Source organism: Dromaius novaehollandiae, chromosome 12 (genome assembly GCF_036370855.1).
Source record: "Dromaius novaehollandiae isolate bDroNov1 chromosome 12, bDroNov1.hap1, whole genome shotgun sequence".
Lineage (NCBI taxonomy): Eukaryota > Metazoa > Chordata > Aves > Casuariiformes > Dromaiidae > Dromaius > Dromaius novaehollandiae.
Genome location: NC_088109.1, coordinates 24,732,293 through 24,752,449, shown reverse-complemented (window position 1 = coordinate 24,752,449; position 20,157 = coordinate 24,732,293). Strand labels below are relative to the sequence as shown.

General features: G+C 38.9%; 1 protein-coding gene across 1 annotated transcript in view; it reads right to left on the bottom strand.

The window, feature by feature from the left end:
• ITPR1 (inositol 1,4,5-trisphosphate receptor type 1) overlaps positions 1–20,157 on the bottom strand; it is a 179,942-nt gene that overhangs the window by 118,925 nt on the left and 40,860 nt on the right. The window contains 8 exon segments of the mRNA XM_064519235.1: positions 3,023–3,067; positions 4,504–4,599; positions 5,983–6,129; positions 6,213–6,296; positions 6,801–6,899; positions 8,181–8,339; positions 9,977–10,063; positions 13,661–13,776. Of these exon segments, the coding sequence (XP_064375305.1) occupies positions 3,023–3,067; positions 4,504–4,599; positions 5,983–6,129; positions 6,213–6,296; positions 6,801–6,899; positions 8,181–8,339; positions 9,977–10,063; positions 13,661–13,776 (833 nt within the window).

The following is a 20,157-nucleotide window of genomic DNA, read 5'->3' as shown; positions in this document are numbered from 1 at the left end:
GATATAACTCTGAGCCACTCCAAGTACTGGTAAAGACAGCTCTTCTTTAGGACACTAGAAAAGCTGACAAGTAGCTGCTCTTGCCAAACCTTTCTTTACCTTCCCTAGTACTGATAACTTCTGAGCATTTGTGGATTATAAACACAATAAACGCTAAACAACAGAGGTTGGGTCTTGCAGACAGTGCCAGAAGAGACTCAAAACGCCCTGGCCACTCACCGCACAGTGCCCTGGGAACTAACTAGTTTCAGATGACCCACATCTGCTGAAATCCCCATCCTACATACTACTGGCTTTTGAAATGTGTTTAATGCATTGCAATTATCACCCTAACAAAGTAATTTAGTGAGCTGCAAATATAAATGTCAGTAACAGCACTTCCCAGAAAGATTGTTGGTACATAAACTTTGGTAATAAAAATGGGACTCGCACCTGTCAATCACGGACAATGGAAGCAAAAGCTAATCAACAAGTTAGCTGTCTCACTGTTTACACTTCAGCTTATGATGCGCTCAAACATATGGATATGCTACAAGGGACATGGCAACAGAAAATCTGGATTTCTAAGATGCCAGTAAATTACCAGCCTCTTTTATCAAAGTAAAGATATTAACATTAACTGAGTGAATAAAACCTTGGATTTTTAGGCAAAAGGACAAGTAGTCAGGAAAAAATAAACCGAGAAAAAGGAATCACAACTTTCTCCAAAACCTTTCCTAGGGAATACTACCAGTTAACATTAGGCAATAAAACAAAGTTGCTAACTGTCAAAATATAAGAGTCAGCTGTCAATGTATAAATATTTAAATCCTAGATGTAATTTTTGAAGTGATCAAGCAACCAATTTATTAGCTTCCTCATGATCTTGGCACCAGTCAAGGCAGGCACCCAAAAGACCTACTGAGGAGCCAGCACTTAAATACCCGCCTTTCAAAGTCTTCATGCAAGGCATTGCAATACTTAAACATATAGAAAAGCTACACACTGTTCCTTGTGCCTCAGGATACTCTGCAGTTAACACATTTGTAGTCAGTGAACTTGGCTGCAAAGTAGCGACATTTAAAGCCTTTGCTTTTGCACATTGGAACAGAAAGTTAGCTATACGGAACAGAAATACACATTGGGAATGTGCCTTCAAAAGAAGCAGCAACCATACACTCAAAGGAATCCATCTGGAGGCTCCAAACCAGGAGAAATTCACTCACTTGGAATGAATTCTGAGTCTCAGCTGCCTCCTTCATCCACACAATAAGGCAGCTGCTCTACATTCACAATGTGCAATACCTTTGGCACATCAGGAGATAAACTGGTCAATTACAGAAATTGTGGCAAAGCTGAAAACAAGGAGCAGTAAATCAGGAAGTCGGAAGTGAGGCAATTTAGGGAGAACTAAAACTTCAACCATCAAAACAGTTACGAGTTTGATAGAAGCAGTCCCCTGGAACGGTGAAAGGGTACTAGCTGGATTATTGTCCATACCCATTTAAGGCTCATTCCTGTAGAGCTCACTAAGGTATAAGGAAAAAACAACAACACACAGAGCTGTGCAAAGATACTTGCAGTCTTGCAGGCAGCTCGCACTTGAATCAAGTTACTCTATCAAAGCAAGAATAAGCAGCCCACACCATCTTGCCACTAGCAAGTTTTCAACTATGCAATAATTTTATGTCAGAAGTGAATTATGTGCTTCTGATACTGTTCTTTATGGTCTATTTTTGCCACCTAGTGGTAAAAGCACAGAGCAGGAAAAAAATCAGCACAAATGCGAAGCCAGTGCATTATCATTATTATTGCACTTATTATCGGAAGTAGACATTGGCATGATACTGGTAGGACAGGTATCTGTATAAAAGACAAAAACTTTCACACAGATTAACTTTCAAAAAAAAAAAAAATGCAACAGTATTGGATTCTTTTTCCCCCCCTGGAACAATAGCTTTGTGGATTTATTTGTTTTACTTCTCATTTTTCCAGTATGTTTATTGGAGTCAAGCTGTCAGAAGATGAGTGTTCACTGCAAAATACTGAAAAATTCTCTACTCCAAGAAATAACCATGATAACAGTTAAATATCTGTGGACAAAGGTTAGCTTTTTAATGGGTTGGCTATGATGACAAATCCTTTTAGGAGGAAAATTCCTCCCTGCTGGCCTTTCAAGCATCACAGTGTACTCATCTCTTCTTTAAATAGGGGATGAGCAGTTCCTTCTCATTTCCAAATGGAGCAAATCTTCTGTAACACAGGCTAATGACCAAGAAATACAGGCTTCTGTATGTACCTAAGATCTAATCCAACTAAAAAATTTAATCCACAATGAAAAGTGCTGTTCCAATTCTACCTATCAGCCACTGAAGCAATGCTGTTTCCCACTGACGTCAATGAGAAGCTTCTATTAGCATTAAGCAGCCGCAGCATGCTCAATCTTTGATACAACGCTTACTGAAAAGGACGCAGACTTGCTTTCACAGGAAAATCACAAGAATAGCATTAAAATCATCCTCGCCCAGCCGTTCTTGCTCTTTAGACCTTTTATCATGGCTTTCCCGTGACAAGTTAAAATAAGAGAGGAAATTCATTTATTAAATAAGGAGGTCAGATGATTGAGTGGCACAGCACTACACGAACATCCCATTAGGGACACTTGCCATCTGGTGTCATCTTGAGCAACTTGCTTTTCAGACCTATGGAAAGAGAATGCTTCAAGGGAGCAAAGGTTTATGAAATAGGAAGACAGAACGACAGATGATACAAAGAGTGAGGGTGGAGGTCCAAATAACATTTAATATTTGTTCAAAGTGCATTGCTCTTCACTAAAACTTGTTCCAGTGTTCAATATCCGCTCTTTCTAGACAGGCCTTAAAAGCCTTCAGATGATTCTTAATTTTTTGTTTTGTTTTGTTTTTTAAAACTTTCTTCACTAGCAAAAAAGCCTGGAGCATCTATGCACTGGCCAATTAAATACTAGGGCCTGCGTCAAGCCCTCCTCAATCAGGGGCAAGATCATACTCTTGCCTATACTTACTGAGGATTGACACTCCTGGTCATCTTCCTCATAGTCAGGGTTTACCTGATGAAACAGAATCACATGCATGTCAAAACTCTAATAGACCTGGAAGTGGGAAACAACCTCAGCAAGATCTAAACTTACATTGTAAAAGATGTAATCTTTTCTACTGCTACAGAACTACCAGACATGCAAAACAAGTATACAATGCAAATGGATTCATTTTTAATTGGGCATCTGTCTGACCAGGAATTAAGCAATTAAGTAATCTGCAAACATGCAGAGAGATTTAACTGGTTCAGGATAACCCCTAAAGGAGCAAGAGAGGTAGAGACTTAGGAAGTTGTTTTTTTTTGGGTTTTTTGTTTTTTTTTTTAATTCCAAATGGAATTTCGAACTAGCTCTAAAAAATCGCTATGACTTGGCAAAAAACCTCTTAGAACAAACACTATTCTAACCATGGACTGACCAAGCAATCTCCTCTGCTACATTTTTGCATGATGTAAGACCATGGTTTTGTTTTGCTTTAGCTGATTAGTGAACCCAAGATTTACTGGAAAAGCTCTATAATGGATCACTACTGAAAAGAATTTGTGTGCATGTGACAAAATGCTGTTGGTTCACAATCTGCGAATTAGAAGAGTATAAAATGGGATATTTAATCTAGACTTCTTCCACTGTAGCTCTCGAGTCAAGAGCACAGGCCAAAACAGCCATTCTGCCCTGCTACGTGCTCTTACACCCAGAGCATCTTTTACTTATACAGGTCTGTGTATTGTCATGTTGATATGTCTATGCTCTAAAGTAAACAAAAGCAGTTTTATTAAACATTTACAAGTGTTAAGCAGTAAAACTCACAAAACTATAACCTCCAACTTGCTATGGGCCTTTTTTATTTTTTATAAGATGTCTTGAAATTTTGAAGATGGGCAGGGGAAAGAAGAAACTCCACTATGGAGAGAGAAACAGACTTGCTTATTTTGCACTTAGACAGCTAAGCATTATCCACAATTCTTATAAGGCTGATCTGAACCTTAACTGCATTTCCATTTTACAGTCAGCTCTACAATTCTGTTCAGAAATCACTGATTTGAGAGAAACTAACAGTAGTTCAATTCATTTCCCCCAAATGGCTCTCAGCCACTTGAATTTATTGATAGATGAATAAACTGTATCTTGATTTCTACTGCCCACATGACAGGATGCTATTTAAGGTCTATTCTTTGCAAAAGAAGAGTTATTGCCTTTACAATTCATATAAAAAGTGCAACAAGCTCAACACTATACCTGTATTGAAGTATTCTTTTAAGTCTCTTTTTCTTTGTTTCTTATGTCTAGCCATTTACTTTTGCATTAATACTAAGGGCCCAAACACCTCTCTCCTTCCCTCAACTGTTTCTATTTTTAAGTTAGGAAACAAGAGATTTTCAGAAAATATAAAAGGCAGAAAATACTGCAGAAGGAAAGGCAGAGTTCCTAAGGAAACCTCCAACACCTACCTCTGCTGCTAAGTAGTGTCCAGTAGCAAGATGTTTGAACCTAAAAAGGCTGTTCCAGTATCCTGCGCCACCACGACAAGGATCATGCTGCACCACCTAAAACAACAGAGAAGCCACATTTTCACTACATACCAGTGACCTGCCTTTTCACTGTTGTATTTCAACTACATTTGGGAGGAAACAGAACAAGAACCACCAAAAACAACCCAAACAAACAAAAAAACCACCACCCACAAAAACCTTTCATGTGTGATCATATAGCACAGCAAATACTTTGAGCAGACCACCATTAATTCACCTCCAGAATTTAAGAACTTTTATTTTTTGTAGGCAGAGAAGTAATTAAAGAAGATGTTTTAGATGCATGTGTGTCACTAGGTGTTGAAGAAAGAAGAGGAGAAGAAAAAAAAGAACCATCTTCCTAAAGAGACACATCAGATCCTTTAACTTTTTGGTATAGTTAGTTCTTGATCTTCAGAAAGTGGGGGAGGGAAGACACCTGGAAATGTTTCAAAGGTAACAGTACTGTACAAAATAATTTGAAGACTGTCATATTTACTCTTGAATTTCTCCTGTGGCAAGCAGAACCTCCAATACCAGATGATCAGTTACTGCATATCAGCCACTGTTTGGGTACACCTACTTTCCTAGGGAAAACCCAGCAGAGCTGACCCCTGCCTTTCAGGGAAGGACTAGCTTATCTCCAACTGCCTATCCAGCATTTCTCACAGGGTTAGTGCATGTGCATCGGAAATTACCACAGGAGCCACTGATGCCTTGTAATGCATTAATGTTTCAAAGCCCTAACTTACAGGTAGGCTCTCGATTAAAATAGGCAAAAATCTGTACATCAAACCAGATACTTCTGGAAGGAATATCCATCCACCATTACACTATTATGGTTCTCACAGGTGGGTCACATGGCAAGCATTTAAATTTATAACTATATACAACAACTCTGTTTTAGCCTAATACCACCAATGTGGGGAGGGTACTTTAAGAAGCCTATGATGGCCAAGATGTTAGTCATTCTATTTAAAAGCCAGGTAAAAAAAATATAGTCCAGGCAAACAATGCACAGAGACTAGCAAAGAGGTGTAATCTGTCAGATAAGAATATGCATACTCACAATATTCAACATCAAAAATAGTGTGTTCAGTACACAGAGCAGTTAGCTGAAATTATTAGTTGGTCTGCGATTTTAGTGACTGGTGAGAAAATTACTTCATAGGTGCTTCTCTGTCCCCTTTTCTTAATTGTCAAGAACCTGTATTTGAGAGCTATCTGCTGTGGCATTAGAAATTAGAACTAAGTTTTCATTTTGCAAAAAAGAAAGCACAGTAAGTAAAGGAATTCTAAGATTAAACTTCAAATGCCAGCAGGACTTGTACTTAAAAAAGAAATCCAAGCACATAGTTTTTAAACAGAAACAGTAATTGTTACTACACAGCCACCCCCAGCCTTGGTTACCATTCTTACCTCTACTTCCCACAGTGCTTTTGAACTCGTTGCAGAAGTGGCTGACTGCCTCCCCGTAGTTCTCAGGAAGACATGCTGCTTCTTCCTGTGCTCATCGCAGGTCAGAAACTTCTCCTGCTCTGCGTGAAACAACCTCACCACGTCCCCCTGCCAAAGCCCAGACAGCAAGATCAATACAGACATTATGCATCCCTGAACAAGTCATGAACAAACTGAGTTTTGACTCTTACCCCTTTAAGAATATCATCCTTATTATCACTCCATTTCATGAAAAGGACTATTTTCCAGCTTGTATTGCAATTCACAGAGTTGACCTAAAAGGAGAAGTAAAACCATTAGCCACACTGGAAGGATGCACATTGCCTGCACAAGATACTGCCACAAGCTACCACCTTTACATGATTTTCAACAGAATACTGCAGTCCCTGTTGCACCACTCTAGAGAAAGAAAGCTGCTCCTGCACTCAGTCCCAAAAAAGTAACTGCAGAGTTGACTTCTTTCAAAGTAACTCGCTACACGTCATTGTACCATGACTATCGGATTTGAAGAAAAGTATTATTTTTAGCCAATCAATAAAAGAGATCAAACTCAAATCTTTGTCTAGGGCCCAACAGATAGGAGAAAAGTCTGGCAGCTTTATTAAGGTGCTGAGTAACCAGGTAACTGCTCCAAAACAATGCCACAGGTACCCATCAACATGGTAACCGAGAACTTCGTTTTCATAAAACACAAGTCCTAGCAGCTTAGCTGAAACGTACAGCAGTTTATAGAGTTGCTGCAAACTCCTGCACTACCGACTCCATCATTCTGCCCTTACCTCGTTGCATCCTGGATTATCAACAAGCTGATGACTACTGGCATGAAGAGGCTGGCCAGCGTTGACAGGATTCAGGACTACTTTGTCTCCAATGACAACCTGTAGATAAGCGCACTATCAGACACAAACTTGCAACCAGAGAAAAATTTATTTACTGGGAGTGAGAAGAGGAAATCGTCTTCTTGCAGGCTGGAGAGATACCAGTCTGAGTATGAAAACCGGAATTCCGATTGCTCCAGAATTCAGTTTACCATATTCTAGTATTGATGCGGGGGAAAAAAAGAGGTTCAAAGAGAGGCTCAAAAGAGAATCAGATGCTTAGAAAAGGAGCACGGTCTGCAATTGTGATAACTCATCTGTTACTTTTCATGCAGTTATTTCATTGGTTAACATTTAACAAATAATTCCTACAGCAAAAGGTCAGCCAAAAATCCTCCTCCTTCAAGACACACACTCATTTGTAAAATCAGATTCTTGACCAGACTGGCACATGACTCAAGATAAGTGCACTTTATTATGGACGGTAAAGGTCCTGTGTTTCCCTTCCTCCAGGGCAAATTCTTTCTTAAATAAAAAATAAAAAAATAAAAAAGGCTTTCTCTGTATTGACAGGAATTGCTCTTTCTGATAAAGTGTTTGCAAATCAGTGGGATTTGAAAAGGCTTAATGACCACTAAGGTTGCATTAACCTATACTTTGTCTTTACCTATCTTGCACGTAGAAAAGGTACATTTGCACCAAAATAAATGGGGCTAGTCTACTATATAAATTATTCCTTTTTGATAAAGTTCTCTGTGTTTAGATGCCAAATATATGCACGGGCTATACCACAGAGCATACTGAATCTTGTGACCTCTCCTGATTTTAGGCAGATAGTCTACCCAGGTGCCTCAGATTTGTACAAAACAGACGAAGAGATTAAAGTGGTAATGCATTCAGTTCAGAACCAATTACTTTCCAGAGTTCCCACATATAACAGGACCATTTAACCTCATTATTACCTCACTCCTCACATATAAAATTACGATGGATTTTGATTCAAAATTTACAACACTGAAAACCAAGATGCTATTTGTTCTAAATCCACTGAAGCAACTCAACATTTCCTACCCTTTTGAAGCGGACAGGAATTCTGAAAGGCTACTGTAGTTAGGTCCCTTATTCCTTCCAATGTTAAATCATTCCTTGTTTCCAAAATACTAGTTACCATAGTAATGTTCCTCCCCCTCATTACAGCATAGGGAAAAGGTTGTCGCTGCAACATTATACACTAAAAAATCTGTGCATTTCATTAATTGCAAGAAAGAGCTCCTGAAATAGGCTTTCCCAAGCCTTGCACAAAAACTGTACAGGAAGATAACAGCTCTCCTTAGCACTTACACTGTCTCCAATGGAGCGTAGCTTGTAGAAAGGCTGTATGTAGAACCAGGAACCTTCATTCCCAGCTTCATCCAAGGTCACCCTCATAGCATTCTTCTCTAGTAGAGCTGGAAGCCTCTTATTTACTGTTAAGTATTTGTTACTTTTTAAATGAAGCAGCTAGAATAAGAATTAGAGTTCAGTTCTAAGAATGCTCATATTTCTTCTCCTCAATAGACATTGAGTACACATAAGACTACCAAAATAATATACAGAAATTAAGATAAAAGTTAAATTATGCTAAATTAACATCAAGATGAATTCAGGCACAATTCCACTTAGACGTCTTTCAGTATACATACAGTCTTATGGCATAAAAGATGCTCAGCTAATATATCCATCCCTTCTCCAGCAGAGGACAGACATACAAAAACCTGTGCCCCTTTACAACAGACTGCTCAAGAATACAGGAGCAAAAGTTGTAAATTTTACAAATTCAGTTGTTTTCCCTGGTTGGGAGGAGAGCGGTGAGAAGTAAGGCTGCTCTTCAGTTGCTTTGCTTTTCTGATTTGCTTAACAGGAAACCTTACTCTTCTTTGAAGACTCTCTTCAGAGAGTCCTGTTCTCAGACCCTCCACCGTACAGCATTTTGCACAGATTACACACAATCACCATGCAAACATAAGGTGCAAGAGGCCACACCATAGTCCCTACCCTGTTCAATTCAATTTCCAGTAAATTCTGCAAACTAGAAGTACTCTCACATAGACAGCAGCTTTTTAATGCCTTTTGACTACCGAAATGGTGGTTACTCATAGAACACTTCTACCACAGGGAAAATACAGGCAAAAACCTAGTACTCCTCTTACTGTTGATGCCTGTAGTCTTACCAATTGAAAACAGGTACTACCATCTTTCTTTCATCATATAATTAAAAGTGGATATCCTGCCTCAAACATGCAGGCCAACAGTGTGCTTAATTCAATCCAGAAAGACATTCCCTTGCCCTCCCTCCCTTCAGGTTGCTCCAAAGACTGCAATTACTTTCAAGCGCAACCAGCCAGTATCTCCTTACAACAATATAGCCTGTCTGTGCCCCTAGCCACCCATTCTATTGTTTGGAATTATGTCAACAGAATAAAAGTCTAAAACATTTGTATACAAATTTCTTAATCTAAGGCTCACGATGCTCAGGTAATATCCCTACTTCTGAAGTGCTGAGGTACTCTACCTAGTGGAAGCTGGTGAACCAGCACCCACTGCAGATGACATTCCCCAATTAAATACATGTTTTTCTTTCATTATGCAACTATTGTACTTCCCATTTTTCCTGATGTGTGATTTCAGCTTCTTTTCACTCCCTGGGACCTAGTAAATTCTTTGTTTAAGTAGACTGCAATTACTTAGATAGCTTGATTCTCCTGCTTTTGCCAGTTTACTATTTGGTATCTCAACATTTGACTGTGTGAAACAACATTTGGAACTATAGTGTTCTGTATGTGCCATCTTCCAAATGGCCAACTGCAAGAAAAGCACAGAAAAGAAACACTCCTGAAGAAAGCAAACACATGGTGACCTCAAAAAAACCACAGCTTACCCATAATAAAAAAATAAATAAAAAAACAACTTTCCTCCATGTCCTCACACAGTTCACAGCCACAAACACAGTTCTTGCTTCACAGGATCACACTTCAGGACACTGTCAGACCATGCAAAGCTACGTGCTCTTGTCTATGAATTTCACAACTTCAAAGTCAAACCGAACAAGGGATTTTGAGCAAAATCCTATACAGCTTCCACGGATGCCCAGAACCTACCTGGATGACATTGCCATACTGGATAACTGTTCCTAGCAGCTTTCTGTTTTCAGTTTCATTCTGTTTCTTTTCCAAATCTGCTGCATGCTGAAATCAAAGGAGAACAATTCAGTCACTAGCTGTTTTATAAACAGCGTAGTCAAACACCTGAGGTTCTGTAAAAGTATTTCACAGAACTGGGAAAAAAAAAAAAAAAAAAAAAAAGGAAATAAAAAAGAAAACTTGAAGCTGTGTATCCAACTTCCTTTCCCAGTTTTTCAGGAAAATAGAGCATGTACTGTGAAAAGATCCTATAGATGAAGTAGCAACAACACAGAATTCATATTCTGACTTGAATTTGACAAACTTTTTAAATAAAATATGAGATGAAAAGCTCTTATCAGAAGACAAGCCATGAGAAGATAACAAAACACCAACGCGTGGATGATGAAAGGGAAGGGCGACAATTCAAGCCAGGAAGTCTATGCTCTTTCTACCGACTTCCATATAAAATGAAAGGAAAGGACCTCAGCTTTGGTCCTTTATTTTACTTTGCCAAGATAGGCCCCCACTTTTCCACACTACCTTTTTATGGCAATTCTACTCACCATTGTCATTCAGTAGGATTATTTAGATGACATTTACATACACCCACTGGAGCTCCAAACATTTGATTTCCCAACTTCCCCATGTCACAGATTTCACACTTCATTATCAAAGGATTCTCTGAGCTACATTATCACACCAACGTGGTAATAAAAGTGGAAGCATTCGCAAGACTGAATGACCATAGTAACAAATTGTTCTATTTAATCTGACCTAATTTAATACAATAACCAGCTCTTATAAAAGCTGACATTTGATATGTACTCTGTATATTGACCATTCTCTTGAATTTTGTTTTGTATTAAAAGTGAGGCATTTATCTCCGGTAGTTTTTAAATCATTTTATTTGGTAAAGAAATTCTCTCTCACTTCACATGAAAGATGATTTTTTCATTAAAAAAATCTACATTAACTGATATCTAGTGGTACAAAGTGATTTAAAAATAGACTTTTTAGGAGGCTATGCATGAATGCTTATGGTTTGGTTTGCAGATTTCTAGGACTCTGCTAGGTCCAGTTTCCCCTCGGAGGAACTGTGGGCAAAGTTTCTTGTCCTAACTGCAGTGAGACAAATTTGAAGAACTGAAGAACACAGGACAAAGTTTACTTACTGCAAAGGAAGAGCTTTCTGTATACTGTTAGGAAGTTTTGTCATCTTCAGCTTACACACAATTTGCTATTTTTAGAAACTCTGCTAGGTATGATAGCTGGCTCTTTCTCCAGGAGAACCTGGAATACAGCTGCTCCTTTAAATTCCAAAATATATTCAAAATTACAATTCAGGATAATTTCCTTGTTATTATTGAAACAAAACATTATTTCTGCTCAAGTTCAAAATATTCTGTCAAGAAAGGACTTCTTGAAGCAAGTACTAGAAGTCCTCAATCATCAACAACGACATAAGAGAGGACTTCCACGCCTGCACAGGGCTGGGCACTAGATTTATTCTAAAGAAAATTATCACAATTTTTACAGAACACACTAAGATTCTGGATACATTTCAAAAGCACATAAAACTGACACCACTACCCGTGTCATTTGGGAAGAAATAAGCATTTTCTCTGGCCACTAGATGTCAGCTTTTCAAACAGCATTGATTCCTGATACCAAAGACAGACAAGTGTCCCAGATTTTATATCCCTTAAATGGCATTAACTTAAAATAACCTGACCTCAGCATTGAGCACTCCACAGTAGATAATAAATTCTACCAGTAGACAAACAGAAGCCAAAAAAGGCAAGTGATGATGAATACATCTTGGATCACCAATTTCATTAAAAATTATATGCACTGATAAAGAAATCTAATCATGGGCAAAGGCAACAATGGCACGTATGTTTTGGGACATAGCCCCCCTCACCCCCACCCCCACCACACATTCTGCAAAACAGGTTTTTTATTATATTCCATGCACCAATAAATGGAAAAGATGACACATGTACCATATAATTGGCAGAAAACGAAGTTTTGATTTATGAACGATGTACACGGGACTAAATTCTTTTAAAGCCATGCAATAGCCCCAGGTCACCAAAGACCTGATTTGGCACACGCTATAGCTTAGTTTTAATGTGAAAGTGATGTATCTTAAGCCATTTCCAAAAGAATTGTAAAGTAATCAAAACCTTTCATCAAATCAAGCAAGCTGTTCATGCATGGTGGCACATCTCTGTATAACCATCAGTCAGCTGTGACTAAATATTGGAAAAAGCTAATCCTGTACTTCCAACAGAAGGGCCCCTTCGTGAAATGGTAAAGTATTAGCTTGCTAGGCAGAAGAGGAGGAACAGGCCCCAAACACCTGAATGGGAACGTACTGGGGAAAGAGAAGGCAACTTTAAATGACATTGTACCCAGCACAATTATAAGGTATTTTCATTCAACATGACAATATTTAGAGCATACTTTTCCATAAAATACATAAATACATACATATCTTAGGGGCGTAAACTGTCTTTTCCTCTTCCCTTCCTTTACATACCAAAAAAAACAAAGCCAGAATCATCTGATACTTAAAGCTTGAAACTACATCAGTTTTTTTTTTTTAATCATTAAAGGGACAGGAGAAACGAGGCACAAGTGAGGAACCTTTGTGCTACAGCCAGTACAAAAATAACTTTCTCCTTGCCAAGTTAATACTTCTAGGTTATAAAACTATGTTTTCAAAAGCAAAAAGAGTCAAGCGCTCAGCCTTTGTAAAATGCAAGAGTAAGGCAGCCATATGGCAATCAGCAAATGGCACTCTCCTACAGGGCCCATTTTGTATTTCAGTCTACAATGAGCTTAATATAGGCTTTAAGAGACTAAAAATATTTAGAATTGTAATTTTGACATGAAGTACTTTAATTATGTAATTTTAAGATAAACATGTAGTTTATTTAACTCTAAAGTCAACAGATGGTATTTAAGTTACTTGGCTTTTTTTCCTCCTCCCCCCCCCCCCTTTTTTTTTAAGGAACTCTAAAAACAGCAATCAGCTTCCTTACTGGGTTTTCAACTGCTGAATGCCAACATTTTACCCGTAAAAATATTAAAGACTGCAAGCTAATAAGGAAGGAATTTTGTGGCCTTATAGTTACTCTGGGTCTAAACGCAGAAACCTTTACGCAGATCAATAGCAGCAATATCTGTATGTGGAACTCCAAAAGATCTATCAGACAAGCTGCTCAGAGGGTGGGGATCAGCACAGCGAGCTCCCGTGACTTAGTATGTTGAGATACGATCCCTGAGAATCAACTCTTCAGTGTAGTTGTTTGAAGGGACGCATTTTAATACTGTTACTACTCAAAACACCCACGTAGAGCACTACTATAGTTAGTGCAGGCTAACAACTAAAGCGTAAATGGCCACCACAGCACTAACCCAATATCGTACAGATAGACAACAGGACACAGCCCCTCAACAACTGATCGTCAATCAGAGGGTGTTCAGAGAGTTGCATCTCAGTGCATGTCTCAAAAGGATTTCTGTATGCTCATTTATATATACACTTTTTCAGTACTCCCTGCTTAAGTGTGTCAAGTTTGCTGGACGTACTTATTTTAAGCTGTATGGATGAGTGGGTTTATGATCAACAGCAGCCTAACCATTAATACTTACATGCAGTTTATTGAGTAGCACTGCATCTGTTGTGCTGTTAGCTCCTGGTTTTGCCGCTTTCCAGAACTGCTTTTGAGCAGAGTACCGGTTCATAGGACATAGTTTAAACAGGCAATCTATAAAAACACATGAAAAACAGAGAGTTTGCTTCAGCCATTCATAATTATCTGCGTTTTTATTGCAAAATTGCCTGAACATTTCAGCAACATGGAAATGATTATAAACAAATTCCACAGAGCTCTTGAGCAGACAAACACTTTTTTGGGCAACAGGAATGCTGCCCCTTGAATGATAAAAATTAACTGTCACTGCCAAACTTCTGATGCAAGACCGGAAAATTTAAAAGTAACTTGCCCCTGTCAAAAATCCTACCATACTAAAATGGTAATACTTCTCAATGCTTTCCCAGGCACATAGATTTGTTTTACACATTTTCAACTTTTAGTTTTTAATCCTTCAGTAGTAACATTACTTCACATAATTAATATTAGGCGTACAAGATTTAGACTTTTCATCAAATCCTTTCTATTGCTGGGAAAATAAGGCAAAGAAAATCAGAGATGCTCACATAATAAAAGTAGTGGCAGCAGAACAAAATACCCTCAAACAAAATAAGAATAATATCATGAAAATGCAAAGACAGACATCTAATGCACAGCTCAAAGGTAACAGTAAATGCCCCGGCGTGTCAGCTTCTTTACTGAGTTCATAGGCGCTGTTTATTTAACATTCTGCCTGGCAAAACTCAGGAACAACAGCTGATCAGTCTTATTATAAATATATTTTTACATTAATGAGATGCTAACTTATCAGTAATGAAACTAAATTGGCCGCATTTACTATTTTTTCCTCTTGCCTGTTGCTAAGCAACTGACAACGCAAAAATTAAATGAAGCTATTCAAAGGCAGTGCCTAAAGTAGCAGCTCAGAAGTTTAAACAAGGTACCCAAAAGCCAGACCAGCTGTTCCTAGCACCCCTCTGGCAACGGTGCAGAAGTGGGGCTTCGGGCATCTAACCCATATTTCTAAAGGCTCCTGATGTCCTCTTCCAGGCAAGTACTGGAATTTGGGCAGCAGGAAGCTAAGGACATAGCTACCTTTCTTTTCACTGTTTAAAAAAAGCACAACTTCTGCCCGGCTAACAGACGCATAACAGATATACGTTAACCAAGAGGGAGGAAAACCCACAGTGAAGACACATGAGCTCAGTTCTGCCACAAGCTGAAGTCGCTGCGGAGACGCAGCCCCACTCGGACAAACCCCCATAACTTTACGTCGCTGTGCCCTTGCAGATATACCCCTTCACACTTTTCATGCCTGCTTCCTTAAGGAAAAATGCCATTTGCTATTGCACGGCTTGCCTGTCTAACCCATCCTCAAAGTAACTGTAAGGCACGTGGGCCAACATCCAGCACCTTTGACAGAAGGGTAAAGCTCTTCAGAACTAAAAACCCTTCCAACGTTGTGAAAAAACAGTGGAGGGTTTTCATTTCACCTTAGAGCAAACCACTGATTGCCAGACTGGCCGATAATACAGGCATTGCTGCAAAACAACTGCAGCATTCACCGTGCTCTACTTAGCTGGCAGGCCCAGGCGACCAGTAGAAGATACAGTAAGGAGCTGGATATGGTACTGGGGACCTTTAAAATCAGAGTTATGCACACTGGGGAAGGAGCAAAAGGGAAGAAGGGAGTAGCACTGTCCTTGCAGTCACAGTCTCTCCTGTTGACATTTTCAGCACAGAAACTAGGGCACGAGTGAAGCAGCTGTCCTAAAAAGACGACGACACAAGGAGGAGCGCAGAGCATTGCAGCTCGCCTGGCCTTGGGCACAGGGGACATGGGGCTTCATTAGTTCCCCTGCTTCCCAAATAACTTGCTTCCCAGGACAGCACAAACTGCCAGTTACCCCGAGATAACGAATGCAGCTATTTTTACAATGAAGAAGCTACTTCAGAGCCCATTCTGAACACTGCAGACTGAATGAGCAGGAGCACTGAAAAAAAGATATACAATGTTCAGGTGGGAGAACTTTGCTGTGATTCCTTCTGGCCCCAAAGATAAGGACTTTGGAAGAAACAAAGAGGCTGCAGCGGTAACATAAGGCACAGGATTACAACTACAAACCAACCCAATTTCCAGAATCAGACTGGAATGAGGAATTAGCTATTTTGCCAGATTGGTGTTTTTTTTAAAAATAGAAGTAGTCAAGTGTCTTTTTATTTTGGCAAAAAAACTATTGCTGCTGAGAGTATGTGAAAGGGGATCTACCCACACTTACCTCCATTTAGACACTACCAGTTCGTAACTTCTGACCATACAAGAAAAGTGGAAAACGCAGTGTGAACTACACTTCTCAGGTATGCTCTCCTAAAGACACCTTTCATATTTACATAAAGATGATTCATAGAGCTTGACAGCATAGAAGAGGATTCAGAAAGCCACTGCAGGCTTGCACTTTAAGTTAAGACTATGCATTGTAAGCAACACACCAGTTATAAAATTTTCTATTTTTGCCTAAGCCATCAGTTCACACAATGACAGCAATTAACACAGAGAGCTGCATAGAAGAATTAATTGTATGCTAGATTTAGTCACAGTGCAAGTGTACTTTTTTTCCTGCCTTTTCAGCCAAGAAAGTTTTCAAGTTAGGCTTAACTTCTAAATGGATAACTGCAAGCAACCCCCTCTCTTCCCTGGAGTATAACGGAGAGGTCTAAAAATGTTTGACCTTGTCCAATGCAATGAGGGAAAACATAACATGTCTTTCCTCAGTTTTGCTTCCTACTTTAAAAGCTACAAATCTAAAACAAACAATGAAAAGCACCCAACACTTCTTTTCTAATATTTGTTCAATGAAATCTATTTCTTAAGTGGTGATTAAAGAGATAAACTTAGCCCTATTTGTCATTCACCTTAATATGATCAGAGCCCTGGTTAGTACAGAATGTGTTTTACCTACCTAGGAATGGGATCAAACTCCATGAACTTTCTGGTCAAAAGACCTTTAGATCTCCAGATGCCATAGGTTTATATGTTCACAAAAATCAACATGCAAGTACATGCCAGTTGAATATCATCATGGTCAACACTACTTCTGCAATCTGAGCTGAACGAATGCAACAGCAGTACTGGTGATTGTGCAAAACACAGCACACATCACTTGTCAGATGCTATAGTTCAGGAAGTTAGATCGATTTCCAACAGCTCCAAAATGAAGTCAATGTAGTTAAGTAGCTCATTGACTTCACTGCAGTTGAAAAAACACCACTGCCTACTCTGATCACAGAAACTATTCTTAATCATTCAGAAAGCTTTATCCATATAGGAAGGTCTTCCTGATAAATAAACTCTTACTGCAAAGGAATTCCATCTTACTATATACAGCTTGTTGAAACATTCATGGTACAGAACATCCTTATCCGTGAAGGAATATATTTTGTTTTCAGATCTGCATAATACATTGTAAAAAAAGGCAGTCACACACTGAATAGGCAGAAAAACAAAATACTGGGTAACTGCTGATTAAGTGATGACACACCATCATCAAGCCTCAACACTCAACAAAGCAAAGGTCCTGCAGGGAAAAAAAACGGTGATTGTGACATTGTGTACTTCCTCATCATGCATATGCACAAGGACGATGAATGAAGGTTATATGGACACGTTTCAAATGTGCATTTCGGTGTTTCCAAGCTAAAATCTGTTCTTCTGTCAGCAACTGCCTTGCCTCTAATAAAGCAGGCTGAATAAGACGGTAATTGCACCATGCAATATATGGATGTTCTGCCTGCTCCAACATCTACATTCCCACATAGCCCTCTGCTACCTGAAGCTCACAAAAATACCCAACAGTAACATTTGGCCATCCTCCGCATGTACCCGTTATACAGAGGAATAATGAAAATCAAGGATACTAGAAATACGAGAAAATTCCATATTCTGAAGTATTTTGGGATTCAATGAAAAGATGCACTTACCAGCTAGCTTATTCCAGCAGCAATCCCTTCTGCTCCACCAAAAAAGAAAACTAACTAGATCTATCAATTTTTTTCTTTTATTTAAATGGAGTCTGTTTTAAAGTGTGCTTCTCACTGAAAGACACGCACCTGGCTGTCATGCCCTGTCCAGTAAAACAGTTTGTTGGACTCCCTTGAGTTTCTGCTCCCTCTTTGACTTCGTCAGCTGCAGAAGAAACAGTCAATCTTTTAGCAAATCTGCAACTGGAAATCTTGACGCAGCTTTTCACAGCGAACTGTAAAACCCCTGCCTTGCCATCAACAGAACACTAGAAGTCAGGAATCCACAATCCCAACCCCAGGAGTCAAGTTTTGTTTATAGTCATTAGAAATTGGCTAACTAAAAGCAGTGATCAGTATAGCACAAAAAGGTTTGAATTATCAGTATTAGAGATCTGCGTTCTGTGCCTCGCATAACCTCAGATTTTGAGGGTGGGGGAAAGGGAAGGAAGGGAGTTGTGAGAATGGCAAAAATCTGCTGAATATTTCCCTCTGGTCTCTACTACTTCAGCTAACTTGTAAAGTTGCATAGGAACTTAAACAGCAGTTGGGGAAGAAGAGTTAAATTTCTTCTCTCCTTTTTTTCCTGTGTTGGGAAATTTTTCTCAGCCATGGAAGTTATTGGTGACAAGACAGGTTTTCAAACCTCTGTTGCTTATAACATAGAAGATTTGTCACCAAATAAGCACATTTTACCTGTTAGGTGTATCTTCCATTATCATTAAAAGGGATCATAAAGATCTGTGTACAACAAGCACTTCAGGAAAATTCATGGAGAGCAATCACGTGTCCAAAATGTGCATCTTGGGTGCATTACGTTGCTTCCACGAGTGATAAAAGGAAGAGAGAGACTAGCAAGAAAGCTGCTCAGAAGGTACTAAATTTTCAATTGTTTTTTTTTCCCCAGTTGAATTTCCTCAAACCACCACGGAAAGGTCAACCTACATTCAGATTACACACTCAGATTTTTTTTAGCCACTTGATTAAAAGCTGTATGGGAATTTAAGTAGCATTCAGGTAGTATGTTAATAAGACTGTTATAAAAAATAATGCAAGAGGTGTCCAAAATAGCAAATACCTATTAACTTCAGAGAGGCTGGAATCTCCTGGAGAAGCAAACGGAGGAGTCCAGAGCGCAGCTAAGATACAGACACCGTTTTTCACCACAACTCTAGAAATACACACCCGGAACTCATCCTACATATGCAATTTCAGTCCTCTCTTCAGGTTTTTTCACTGCCTGGTGTATTAAGCAATGTTATTATGACAAATCCACCCTCTACATATGAATAGGAAGGTGCTGAATTTGCACTGCTGATTTTCAAAGCTCTTAGCGGTGCCTCAGCCTTGCAGCCTTTCCTAGGTGGCAGCTGGACACCAGCTACTACTAAAACTTTTCACCATCGCTACTTTATAGTGTGATCAGCTCAGACCAGCTTTGACTTCTAGTACACAATTTAGTCTGCCATTAGTGTGCCATTTCCTAAATTATCTGGCAGTATTCGTAGTTTCCACCAGGCTGGTTGTGTAGTATGCCACTCACTCTTTCTCCACATCTCCCTTACTTTAAGCTTTTAGGAGAGACTTTTCACCAATTCTTCTGCAGTTTAAGAATGTATGCATCAAATATTTGCTTAGCAACAAAAAGGTGCCTTTTTTTTTTTTAATACATACAGACCTGGACTTTACAAAACAGCAACTGAGAGAGAAAAAAAGGTAAGGGTCTAGTAAGAAGTTACTCCCTCTCAAAAAGGAGACTTCTATAGAGATGAAGATATTTAAATAAGTCACTTACAAAACCTGCCGAACATTTAACACCAACACAGCTGTTTCTTCGTTACTCAATAAAAAACTCCTTTTTGTAGGGAATTACTAAATTTAAAAGAAAATTAACAGTTCCCTATTGAAATTTAGCAGTTTCTTCAGGCTTTTCTATATTTAGATACCTGATATTTCCCTAACGCCAAAGCCCGCTCACACTAGGAAATAGTATTAGGATAATTTTTTTTTCCCAATATAAAAATAGCAACAAAGATGAAGAGGTAACAGAGCCAACAGAGCCAGAACAGAGATGAAGAGGTAACAGAACCAGAACAGAGCCAACAATTATGGATATATTGTAAATATTAAATAGATGTTTTCAACTTTATGCTTATGAAGGTTTCATAGCTTTAGTATGCTCAAAGATGGTAACACACCACACAGATGAAGAGATCATTTATTTTGAGACAAAATGAAGACCTTCTTTCTATGAAAGTAAAATGTTTTCCCGCAGGAAGCATGAAGCATATAGAATAATAAAAAATGCATATATTCAATCACAGATAAGTTTCAGCTTCTCAGGAGCTGCTGGATTACTGCATTGTCTATTTCTATACCTGTTCCTTCTGAGTTTTAAAATGAATAGATGACAGCCAAAGAGGTTCAAAGAATTTAGTACAAAAGAGGCTACAGAAATGTGTTGATTATTAATCATTC